At 34.2% G+C, this 12,643-nt stretch overlaps 1 protein-coding gene across 9 annotated transcripts in view; it reads left to right on the top strand.

The window, feature by feature from the left end:
• Nucleotides 1-12,643, top strand: part of NBEA (neurobeachin) — a 514,211-nt gene that overhangs the window by 174,710 nt on the left and 326,858 nt on the right. For 4 of the 9 annotated variants that reach the window (XM_040543682.1, XM_040543658.1, XM_040543648.1 and 1 more), the window contains exons 25-29: nt 3,930-3,953; nt 6,396-6,576; nt 7,670-7,800; nt 9,059-9,166; nt 11,595-11,763. In XM_040543682.1, coding sequence (XP_040399616.1) covers nt 3,930-3,953; nt 6,396-6,576; nt 7,670-7,800; nt 9,059-9,166; nt 11,595-11,763 — 613 coding nt within the window. The remainder of the gene's footprint in view (nt 1-3,929; nt 3,954-6,395; nt 6,577-7,669; nt 7,801-9,058; nt 9,167-11,594; nt 11,764-12,643) is intronic. The other 5 variants (XM_040543691.1, XM_040543675.1, XM_040543639.1 and 2 more) reach the window with 2 other exon arrangements.

Here is a 12,643-nt window from a genome sequence, read left to right as displayed (position 1 = left end):
AGTCTCCCTTCTTGGAGATCTTCAAAAGCCACCTGGACGTGGTCCTGAACAACCTCCTCTGGATGTCCCTGCTTGAGCAGGGGTTGGACCACATGATCTCCAGAGGCCTCTTCCAACCTCAATGGTTCTGTGATTCTGTAATTTAAATCGGGCATGCTATCAGAAGTCCAGTCAAACTGTATTGCAATGCTATTATGAAACAAAGCGGTTCATGCCACATGGACTGCCATACTGGGACAGTCCAGGGGCCTTGTTGGTGTACTATTCTGCCTCCAATAGTGACTGCAGCTTACAGAAAAACTACAAAAGTCTGAGCAACCATATTGATTGCTCTAATAATACTCTATTTCAGCATTTAGGATTTTAACAGCTAGAGAGGGTATCCAGACTGTCATGTTTAATAACAACTGAGGAATTTATCCTTCTAGAGTTTATCTAATCTGTTTTGAAGCTACTTACTCTTTTAGCCTCTGTAATATCCTATGACATCAAGACTGACAAAGTAATTATATAACCTTTGAAGCACTTCTTGTCTTTGTTTTTTAAGCCTGCTTAAAAAGCATAAAGACACTATGTGCCTTACAATTTCTGCTATGAAAGGAGTGCTTAATCGCCTCTTTATTCATCTCTGTATCATTTATGACTTTGTAGGCTTGAGTCGTATATCCTGGTGTGTCTGTTTGAATCCATAGAGTCTTCGTCTTGTTTAGTCTGTCTGTCTTTTGAAGCCTCTGATCCTCCATATCGCTATTCTGTGGAGCTTTCCTGTTTGAACTAGGGTGTGAAAAACTCTCCCATTTTGTAGATCCTGTGGAATACCTATATTCAGTTTATCAACAAGAATGAGCTCATTTTACTTCATTTCTTTCTTCCTTGCCCTTATGAGAGGATGATAAAACATGATGAAATTCAAGAAGGGATTAGGGTAAACTTAGGTATCTGCTTGAAGTATTTGCATGTGAACAGGATATGTAACTAACGGGGATCTACTCAACAGAAGCAAATGATTCAGCTATCCCTGAAGTGGATCTATCCACGTCTTGTGGATAGTCAACCGTATCTCTGTAAGCTCCACTGATTGTGATGAAGGTTAACCTGGAGCTGAATCCCACCTCTTTTTGTGAGATAGTTTACTTATTTTCTAACAGAGAAAATGACAGACAGAAATACTTAGTGCCTTTACAAGATCACATGTAAAAATACTTCATTTCAGCTCCATATCAGTTCCTTGACTTCCATATGTCAATCTGAGCTCAAGGGAGGCCTTACCCTGGGCTGCTTAGTCTTTAACTGTGCTGAACACCTCCCTTCTCAACAATCTGGTATAGAGTTAGTTGTTATATGTCTTGTTGCATCTTTATTTTTTTTTAAAGGCATTTCACCTTTATCTCAGTAGAATAGACACTGTATATTGGATGTTTAAATTAATTAAGGTTATAAACAAAAAATAACCGAGAGCTAAGTTTAGAAAAATTACTGTCAGGATATTGGAGGATTTTTTATTTTTATTTTTATTTTTATTTTTTTGGCTTTGTGCAACAGCTTGTGTGTTGTGTTCCTTCCCTTGCTGCAAAATCAGTACTGTCACAGTTACTTTAAAAAGATTATTTGTGGAATTTTCCACTACAGAAAACTTTTTTCTTTACATAGTTAGGATTTGTACTGAAATGGCAATGCTACTAGCTTACTAGCTTGGGTTGAAGATTGCTTTATGATTCCTTGTCTGCTGTAGAACAGGCAGTCTTAATCCAGGGATTTCTTTACTGTTGAATGCTTGAAATTGAAATCTCTCTTTTGCCTTGCCATTTTTTTCTGTCCAGACGAGGGTAATCTGAATAGTGCTATGAACAGGGGCCATTAAATATGAATAGGAAAAAGAAAAGAAAAAAAAAAGCTTTTCATATATATAGGCATATATATTTTCATATATATATACAGAGAGACGCAAATCTGTGACTGACTCCTGACTCAAGAGTAGAGAGAAGTTTATACATTTGCATGGAAAGTGTACTGCAATTCACTGTAATCTATTCCCACATTTTAGTATTTCCCTTACTTTCAATTACCGCCACCCCTGTATCAGGGTCTGTGCAAGGGTTGGTTTCAAATGATGGTGTTTTTAAAGGGACGTGAATTGTACGTGTGAACTAAAGTAAAATGAAAGCAAATATTAACAAAATATACAATCAATTCTGTTGCTTTAGAGTATAAAATGGAGTGTGTTCCACTGTTGATTCTTGCCTATTAAATTGGGAGTTAAACGGCCAATATTTTAGAGAGATGGTGGAATATAATACTGATTTCCTGTTTCTTTGTTTCTTGCTTGTGAGGGTGGTCTTTGAGGTTTCTTTTTTATAACAGCTATAGGGAAGATCATCTTAAAATGGTGTGCAAGTGTTAAATACGTATATTTGGGAGCTATAAGAAAGAAGGTTTGCAGAAGATGCTTTCTCTTAATAGCAGCTCATTGCAAGATAAAATATTTTGTGTACAATCTAGGAATTTGAAGTCATCATTGCTTACCACAGGGATAGTAGCTGTGACAAGGACTCAAGGACATCGAGTAAGGCAAAAGAAATGCGTTTAAGGAGTTGAAATGATTGTGACCATTGAGAGTAAATTTCCAGACCCCTTGAAATTAGTTTTCCACTTCTACAAACTCTAGAATTTAAATTCACTCTTAATTCATTTAAAACTGTAGCTCTCAATTGTGATCTAAGGACTGCTGGTGTTATATGGACAGCTGTCTACAAAACTCAAACATTTTAAGACAACATTATTAGGTCCGTGGATTAAAAACCAAGATTATATATTTTTCTGTGTGTTCTCTGTATAGTATTAGCATTATGATGTGCGTGACTCATGTATGCCATAGTGCAGTGTGGTCTGTAACAATTCTGAGAATCAACAGTGGTACATTGATCCAAAAATTGTGAGCTAGCAATCTAGAGAAAATAGCAACAAGTTAATTCTTGAGGTGCATCCAGCTACAGAAGAGGAAGGTATATTTAAGAGGATGAGTGTGATATTTTCTGTTCCAAGAGGAAATAAATTAGTTTGTTTCAGCTTGTTCTTCCTTCTGCTGGATTAGATTTTTCCACTATTTAAATGACAAAAAAAAAAATTAAAAAAAAAATAAAAAAAAGCTTATTTTTTAAAATATAACCAGTGAAAACTTAAGGATGATTTCCTAGCCCATATTGATAAGTGCTTCTAACCCAAACTGAAACATAAAAAAATTAACACAGTAATTTAATTGTACACATAGGAATTTGAAGACTAACTCTGTCCTTGGAGCTTGGTAAATCTTTAATTTTTTTTCCGTGGTTGAAAAGCATTCATGTATCCAGCATGATACTGGTTTAAGTTGAAGAAAAGACACCCAAATGTGATATATATAATGAACTATCTTGTGTTGCTTCAAAGGAAGGAGCATTATGCATGAAGAAACAGTTTACTTTTTGTGATTTATATTTATTTTGTCAAAGCATTTTAAGCCTACTTGCCTCCTCATACAAAGATTAACTATTTTATTACATTTCAGTTGAATGGTTTGTTGTAAAATGCTCATTTTATTTCTATATAATCAGTGAAAACATTACTTTGGTTTACATTGCTTCATAAAATTGCTCTATGTACTATATAAAATATGTGCATTGGTTTGGAAGAATCGGTGTTTACATGAACTCTGTAATAATACAAGATTTACAGTGCTTCTTCCTTGTAAGTAGCTATCTCTAGATGTCTTCATTTTCAAATGTTCATGCTGAGCTGAAATGCTATGATGTTCTAATTATAAATTAAACAAATGTATAATTCCAAGATACTAATTTGTTTAAATTTTACATTGTATTTTTAGTTAACTTAAATTATTTTCTTTTTCTTTTATTGTTGTGATCTGTTGTCTGTTTTGTCTGTTGCATGTCCAGGGTTCTAAGGTTAGTATTGCTGCTGTAAGTTTCAGTTTTTGCATTTTCAAAAATTTCTTGGTTTTGATCATTTAGTATTTTGACTTTTTTATTATTATTTTCCTATATCACATAGTAGGATGAAATTAGGAATATAGTGGCTGTATTAACTTCTCCTAACGTGTTTCCCTTCAGTGACTTAATGCATTGTCAAATATGATGCTTACTGTTAGCTAGAAGACAAATGTGGGCAGGTCCATGAGCTAAGTTATAAACGTGGTTCTCAGTAGAAAAAAAATCTTTAGGCCCTGAACTTGTAATTGTATGGGACACTTGTTACTGCTCTTAAAAGTATGCACAGTAGACATGAGGTGGTGATAAATTCCCTTTTTTAAGGCTTTTTAAGCTATGCCAATCTAAAATATTGCTAATACCTGACGACAGCTTGATCAACAGTAGAACTTATTTTAAATGTTATTAGAATATTGATGTGCTGTTTTAATAAGGAATACTGATAATACGTTTTGCTTTAAAAAGACCTCCAGTCCTTTAGATTTGTTTATTTGTATATATATATAGTTATATATACAATCTTAGGGAGATTTTTTAAAAAGATTTTTTCAATTCAAATTTTTCAAAAATCTTGGTAAAATACACTAAAATGTATATTTTATAAAATGAATTAATTACATAACTTGCAACATAAAACAAGAGATATACTGAGAAGGTTTTAAGACCATGATTGATGCAATACTATTAAAGTTTGAGAAAAATCAACAGCAGGCAGTCAGTAGGCTGCTAGCAAACTTGGTGTTATTTGAAGTCATGAGTTAAAACTTCAAGTTTCTGTAACCACATATGATATTTTCTAAAAGACTGTTATGGCTATAGGTTTTTTTAGATCTATTTTCTTTGGATGAATGCTTTTAAAAAAAGATGTTCCAGTCTCTTACAAAAAACAGAAACTTATTTTTCCAGAATGTAGGAATACAGCACACACTAAGAAGGGAAGACCTGACTAAAGAATAGAAGTCAGAAGCAGTTATCATTTTACCATTTGTCTGATTTCATTGAGCAGATCAGACAGATGACAGCCCTTCCCAAATCACTTCTATAACCGACATGTTACATCCGTAAGAAAAATTAAATGAAGTGTTATCTATCATTGTGATGAGACATGCCACATTATATCCTAAATGTTTAAAAACAGTTTTGTGCTTAATACTGTTTGGCACAGTTTGCATTCCTCATATGTTATAATCTAAGCTATTCTAAAAAGTAACTCTTCAGGAAGGATACTAATTTTTTAGAAATACAGAAATAAAGGATTTTAATTTTTCCTTTTTTTTTTTTTTAGTTTCTGAAATGTCCCTAACAGTACAAAAATTGTACATTTTTCATAGATAATTCTAAGCAAGTGAATAAAAAGCAGCATATGTGACAAAAGTAATGTTTATTAAAAGTGACTGAACTCTGTGCTCTAAGAAGCCATGTGCTCTGAAATCTTATTGACAATCAATAAGAATCAGTCACCTGTAGACAATTTTTTAAGTTATTGTTTAAGCGTATAAATGTGGACACAGTCAAGCCAATTTTCAATTTTCAATCAAATTTCAGTCCAATTTTCAATTTTGCATAGCTCCAGAAGTAGAAGTAAGGTTTAGGTGCTTAAGTAGACTTTTTGTTAACTAAACTTAATGTTTGCTCACTCATCTGCACTGTTAGACACCCAAATGCTTTTGAAAACATGATTCTAGACATCTTGGAGAAAAGATTTTTAGATTTCAGGAATAATGAGCTCATTCAGCATTCTTCTTTAGATTCCCATTAAAGCACTACATTACAGTACAGCACTACATTAGAAAAGAAATGGTCATTCTCTGAGAAATGTAAGTTGCATGCCATATAACTTGTCACATTTTCACTTCCTCCTTGTTGCTGCAGTGAGGGAGTAAACACTCTCTTCTGATTTACAGGAGAATTTGTACAGTGCTACCAATACAATAGTAAGAATTCCCAGGGAGAATCAATTCACGGAAGCAGGGCAAACCTGTCCAGTTTTTCCCACTCTTACTTGTTTATCTAAAGGAATGTAAAAGCTGTATGGACTTTAATTAATATGTTACCTGACAATTTTTTTAGCCTATGGAAGAATGTAAGACTATGTTCTACCCTTACATACTTTACAGTGTTTTACTATCTGACCACACTTTGTCTTTATGTAATTGCTGATAGCTTTCCCATTTGTATTAGACTTTTTATCATCTATTAGAACATGTAAACATAAATAATTTTCTCACTCTTCATGCTGTCTTACTTCGAATTTGGATCACAATTTATATTAATGGTAATAATATGAGATTTTTTAAATAACTTTTCAATGTATTTATCATTAAGTGTAACAATTTAGATTTGTATGTGTATATGCTGCAGTCATTATATTTCAGTTGTGTTCAAGCTGTTTAATTCAATTATCTCCTTTTAAAGACTGAATTGGAAAATATTGAAGTGACACAAGGAATGTCAGCAGAGACAGCAGTAACTTTTCTCAGCCGTCTGATGGCAATGGTTGATGTACTAGTATTTGCCAGTTCTCTAAATTTTAGTGAGATTGAAGCTGAAAAAAACATGTCTTCTGGAGGTCTAATGCGACAGTGCCTGAGGCTTGGTAAGTCTGCAGACAGCGCGTATTAAATAATTACTTACAGATCAGTAAGCTCAAGCTAGATCAAATAGTGACACATGTAGGAAAGGTCCTTGTACTGACTGTGATATGATGAAATAATAGTATGCTATTGCTGATTTGATGCTGTTTTAAGGTTGATTCAATTAAGACACAAAAATAATAAAATGGCATGTCTGAAATTGTTAATTCCTTTGTAAAAGTTGTATACATTTTTGAGGAGTAAAAATATTAGATAAAAGTAAATGAATGGAAGAAAAATGTTTGTCCTAAAAACTGTTTTGCTGCATGCCAACTGCAAGTTTCCTTATCCAAGGCTCTGTAGATTTGAAAGACTGTTTTCAGTCCATGTAAGATAAAAAGCTTGGGATGTGTGTACAGACTGCAGATCTTAATATAAATATTGCAACAGTCTAGCACCTTTCTTCACTATTTACCATTTGCTATATCTTCTTACAATTAATTAGGCAATTTAAAAATTTCTGAATAGTTTGAATTATTCTTTCCAACGTATATCACTTTGTCCTGGTGAACATCTGTCATCTGGCATGATGCTGTTTCTTTAATGTTGTATCTCACATACTTTTTCATCTTTTAAATGCTGAATAATTTTTAGACTGATTTTTGTCCAGTTATTATTCATACCACTCATTAGATCATTGATAATTATACTGCTACTGGTATAATGTTTGTGGTTTATTATCACTTATTAATTTTCATCAAATTCTCAATTAACTCCTACTATTTTCCTCTGTTGTAGCTGTGCATAACTGCACTCAAATTTAAAGTGTTGATAACTGATCAATAACATATGAGAGCTCCAGTTCAATGACTAATAACTTTCAAATTTTAATATAGTGAGATAGCAGTTATACATTAGGTTATAACATTAGGTTGTTCAGCTAAAAGAATGAAATGTCACCATTAATGCTTTCCTAGTACCAATGGAGTCCAATGTGATAACTATCGCCGTTACTATTTGGACATGGTTATTGATATATGCAGACTGCTAATTGATATTCTAAAAATAATTATAAGAAAATAACTCTAACTTGTTTAATTTTCATGACTTTTTCAGTTTGTTGTGTGGCTGTGAGAAACTGTTTAGAGTGTCGGCAAAGGCAGAGAGAGAGAGTGAACAAGACTTCGTTAATCAGCAGTAAAGCTCAGGATGCTCTCCAGGGTGTAACTGCAGCAGCAGCAACCAAGGTAATCCAGTCTTCAGTTACCAACAGCACTGACAAGACTGTACCACTGCTTCTATGATCAGAAAGCAATTGTATCTGCCTTCTCAAGTATTTGGGAAAAGCTTGTGCAAAAACTTAATGCAATGGTACACTGGAGCAGTTTTAAAGAGCTTTACCACTCCTGCTTTGTTTTGAAGTTCCCTTCACATCTGTATAGTTTTGTTTGTTTGTTTGTTTGCTTGTGTTTTGTTCTTTTTTTATGCCTGCATAGCTTTTTTAATTTCTCAAGGCATCTTCAATTTGGATGAAGTCCTGTAATCACATCTGTCAGTGGAACATCTGAGTCCCAGCAACTTCAATGTACCATTGCATGTACAACAGAGATCAGTATTTTCTTTCTGACTGAATGAAACCTACTTAATATACAATTACAACATCATTAACACATTGCTTTTTTTTTTTTGAACTTGTTAACAGCTTTGAGTCCTTAAACTAAAATCCTGAAGAATTTAGTGTAGTCTGTGACATAACTAAAATATGGCATTTTAGCTAACATAACAGATTCCTGTTTTTTTGGTACTATATTTTCATTAGGAAATTTAGTGTTTTTTGTTCTCTAATGCCTCTTCCAGACAGCATTTACAAAATCAGCTACATTCACACTATTATTTTATTAAATCTCACAAAAGGCATCATATTTTCCACTTTATCACATTCAGTGCAAAGCAAATCAGTATAACGATGCTTTTAGGTGTTTAGGCATAATTTGCAATACATTGTCATTTTTTAAACAAAGCATAGTACTATATGTCTTTGTAATAATAAGAATTATACTGTGAATAGTCTGTAATAATTCTCAGTAAAATGAAAAGAAAATGATTTTTGAAAATATTTCTGCTCATGGTTTTTAAATTTAACATGTATTAGACAATTTATTGTACTGCTATGAAATAACTATAATCAGAAGTCATCTTTTGTGTGCATATTATTATTTAACTCTGCAAAAAGATACAGTTGTTCTGATGTAGTGGGATAATGTAATAATTTAAATATTTAGGACAATAATTCAAACTTTGTTTTATGTAGAAGCCTTGTCTGAGTGAAAAGTACATTGTTAGTATAATGAAAGTACATTGTATAATGAAAGTATATTGTTAGTAGAAGAGCATCTAAGATTAACAGTGATATCTAAAAATGTATCATATTAAGGTTCTAACACAAATGCTTTAAATTTCCCAAGATATTTGGGGAAAAAATTCTCATGACTGTTTTATTTGTAGACTCCCCTTGAAAATGTCCCTGGCAATCTTTCTCCTATAAAAGACCCTGATCGGCTTCTTCAGGATGTTGATATTAATCGTCTACGAGCAGTTGTTTTTCGTGATGTGGTGAGTAATATGTGCTGTAATTCTACAAAATCATCGCTTCCATTTTCAAAGAATTTTTGGTTGTTCTAGAATTTAAAATATCTTTCATGTGTCACACGATATATATTATCAGCAAACCATCTGCTCATGGCTTTGTAACTGCCAGCCACTTTCTGCACTTTAAAATCACAGAATCATAGAATGGTTTAGGTTGGAAGGGCCCTTAAAGATCATCTAATTCCTGCCATGGGTAGGAACACCTTCCACTAGACCAGGTTGCTCAAAGCCCCATCCAACCTGGCCTTGAACACCTCCGGGGATGAGGCATCCACAGTTTCTCTGGGCCACCTGTTCCAGTGCCTCATCACCCTCAGAGGAAAGAGTTTCTTCCTAATGTCTAATCTAAACCTCCTCTCTTTTAATTTAAAACAATTCCTCCCTTGTCCTATCACAATATCCCCTGACAAAGAGTACTCTCCCCAGTTTTCTTGTAGGCCCCCCCTGTAGGTACTGGAAGGCTGTGGTAAGGTCTCCCTGGAGGCTTCTCTTCTCCAAGTTGAACAACCCCAACTCTCTCAGCCTGTCTCCGTAGGAGAGGTGCTCCAGCCTTCTGATCATCCTCATGGCCCTCCTCTGGACTCACTCTAACAGGACCATGTCCTTCTTGTGCTGGGGACCCCAGAGCTGAATGCAGTGCTCCAGGTGGGGTCTCACTGGAGCAGAAAGGAGGAGGACCACCTCCCTCACCATGCTAGCCACGCTGCTTTAGATGCAGCCCAGGATATGGTTGACTTTCTGGGCTGCAAGCACACATTGCCAGCTCATGTTGAGCTTTTCGACAACCAACACCCCCAGGTCCTTTTCCTCAGGGCTGCTTTCAATCTATTCTTTACCCAGCCTGAATTTGTGCTTGATCATATTGATAAACCATTTGAGATTAGTACATAATTTTGTTTTACAGTCAGACTTGATCATATATTAGCCAAATACTCACAACCAGAATAAATCAGTTATGTCCTGAATTAAAACTGTATTAATAAAAGTGTCAGTTATTTGTCCAACCATTGTAGGTGGAAGAATTATTATATTTATTGCAGAGATGCAACAAATTGATTAAAAAAAAAAAGTAAATTTTTACTTCGTCTAAATATATATATCATATGTGTATAAATATATATATATAAATGTTTTTCACATGTCTGCAACTGGTTTTACAGTAAAACTATTCTACAATATCATTTTTGAAAGCACTGCAATAGGAATTATTATATATATGCAAATATATATTTTATGTTTAAACTTCTCCAGCTTAGGTTTGAGTGGATTGAAGTAAAAAATGAATGTAGGAATAGTTTTAAATGAAGAAAGTACAATGAGAAACAAAAGCATTTATCTGTTAGAGTGATCTGATCTGATCATCTTTAAAGGCCAAGGTTGAAACTGGGTGATGATCTTCTCTCACCTACTCTTTCCTTACGTAGAGGAAAAGAGAGTAGTGGAAGCAGATTCTGAAATTTCTAAAGAACTAGTAAGAGGATTTACAGTTATTTTAAGTGTTTCAGTGACATGCAACCAAATTAAACACACAGAAAAATATGGAAAACAAGCCCTGGATTTGTGATAGAAAATGGGTACCTGTGGAATTGAGACAAGTTGAAACTACTATAGGAGCAAATAGAGGCTGAAGTCTTAATTCTACCGTGCTTGGTTTTATGCCACAATAATAATAAAAGAGATGTCAGTTGAAATACAGCAAACTAGGCTCAATCAGGGCCATATCCAAGCAATTGGTAGTGGCCATAGAACAGCAGACTAGACGGGGTGGGAGGAAAATAAAGGCAGCAAAGTTGTTTTGGTCCTGGTATTTACCTTAGAGCCCTAGAAAATGAGTTTCTGCTGATAATCCTGTTGAAGAAGTCAGAATATATGAACTGGGATTTATTGCTGGAAGGAAAACAATGGTCATAAACCTCCTGCTTTTATGTGTTGCCACAAGTTGTTAGTGCCTGCTTATCATCCAGTGTTAGTTAGAAAAACATCAGCAAGCTTAGTATTCCCTCTCAGTAGTATTCCCCCCTTAACTTCTTGCAGCAGGACCTTTTGGATTCTCATCTTTGGGGCATCAAAAGTAAGTTGCCATTACTGTTAAGAAGAATTGAAAGCACTCTCAGAGCAGAATCAAGCCTCTACTCTGAAATGCCCATTGACTTCACAGGCTTGAAGATTTGTGTAGTTTCCAAATTACCTTTAAGATTAAGTACTTAATAAATGTTGTGTACATACTACTTCAGTGAAAATCCATTAAATCTTCTAGTTAATCCCTTTGCTACTATGTTAACAGATGTAACATTTCAGAAGGGCATTATTTATAAAGCTTTGAGATGATCTTGAGTGAAAATTCCATGGAAATGTCCAGTATTATAGATCTGTTCCTTTCTCTCTAACACAGGACGACAGCAAACAGGCTCAGTTCTTAGCTTTGGCAGTAGTCTACTTTATTTCAGTTCTGATGGTCTCCAAATACCGTGATATTCTAGAACCACAACGAGAAACTGCAAGATCTGGGAGCCAGGCAGGTAGAAATATCAGACAAGAAATAAATTCACCAACAAGTACAGGTACATTTGTTTTCTTTAAATGTTATTTTTCATTTTCATATGTAGATTTTTTAGAACTGTAATTATCTCAGTACAAAGTACTTCTAGTGAATAGTTTAAAATTCTAATAGGAAATTACATGGTACTTTCTTTCTCTAAAATCATTTTAATGTACATTGGCAGATTTCACTTATTCTGTGCATTTGCTTATAGGGTATAATTCTCATTTTTGTATTGCTTTTTATGCTTTTGTTTCTTTCATTTCAATATAATTGAAAAGAAACAGTGTGTCTGATGGGGCTAAAGCTGTAAAGTACAAGACAGTTGATCAGCACAACTTTCTTAGGCTATTATTTGTTAGTAAGAGCAGATATCTTTATACAATGAAACATATAAACAGCAAACACAGCTCTTCGCCCATGTAAACTCTTTTAGTTTAAATTAGGAGGTTTGTGGAAAGGTGGTGGTAGAGGACTCCTTTTTGGAGTCCTGCTGCATTGGTGCCTACATTTGAAAGCCTAAGGAAAGATTATAAGAAAAAGGAAGCATTTCCATTACCTTCTTTGAACTGCTTGTGATTTTTTTTTTTAATAGTAGTAGTTTTTTTTCACTGGCATGTGTTCTTCAGCCTGAGAGGGAGGGAGTCTGTTAGCTGTCAGAGCCCATCAGAAATTAGGAATCCAAACTTTACCCCACTTTGTTTCAAATTCTTTATACTGTCAATTCAGTAGGTTTTTCAAGTCCCACTGGATTGTTTACAACCGTACCTTCTGTGTTAAAAGAGCTGAAAACAGTAACTGAACTTGTCCATGAAGCTCTTCATGTATGTTTTTTGTCTTGTATTGAATTTTAATTACTTCATTTATGGAGTTTCTGATTTTCATTCTTCATAGAATGTATG

This window comes from Cygnus olor, chromosome 1, assembly GCF_009769625.2.
Source record: "Cygnus olor isolate bCygOlo1 chromosome 1, bCygOlo1.pri.v2, whole genome shotgun sequence".
In the NCBI taxonomy this organism is placed as follows: domain Eukaryota; kingdom Metazoa; phylum Chordata; class Aves; order Anseriformes; family Anatidae; genus Cygnus; species Cygnus olor.
The sequence above is the reverse complement of the archived record's forward strand: the minus strand, read 5'-3'. Positions and strand labels throughout refer to the sequence as shown.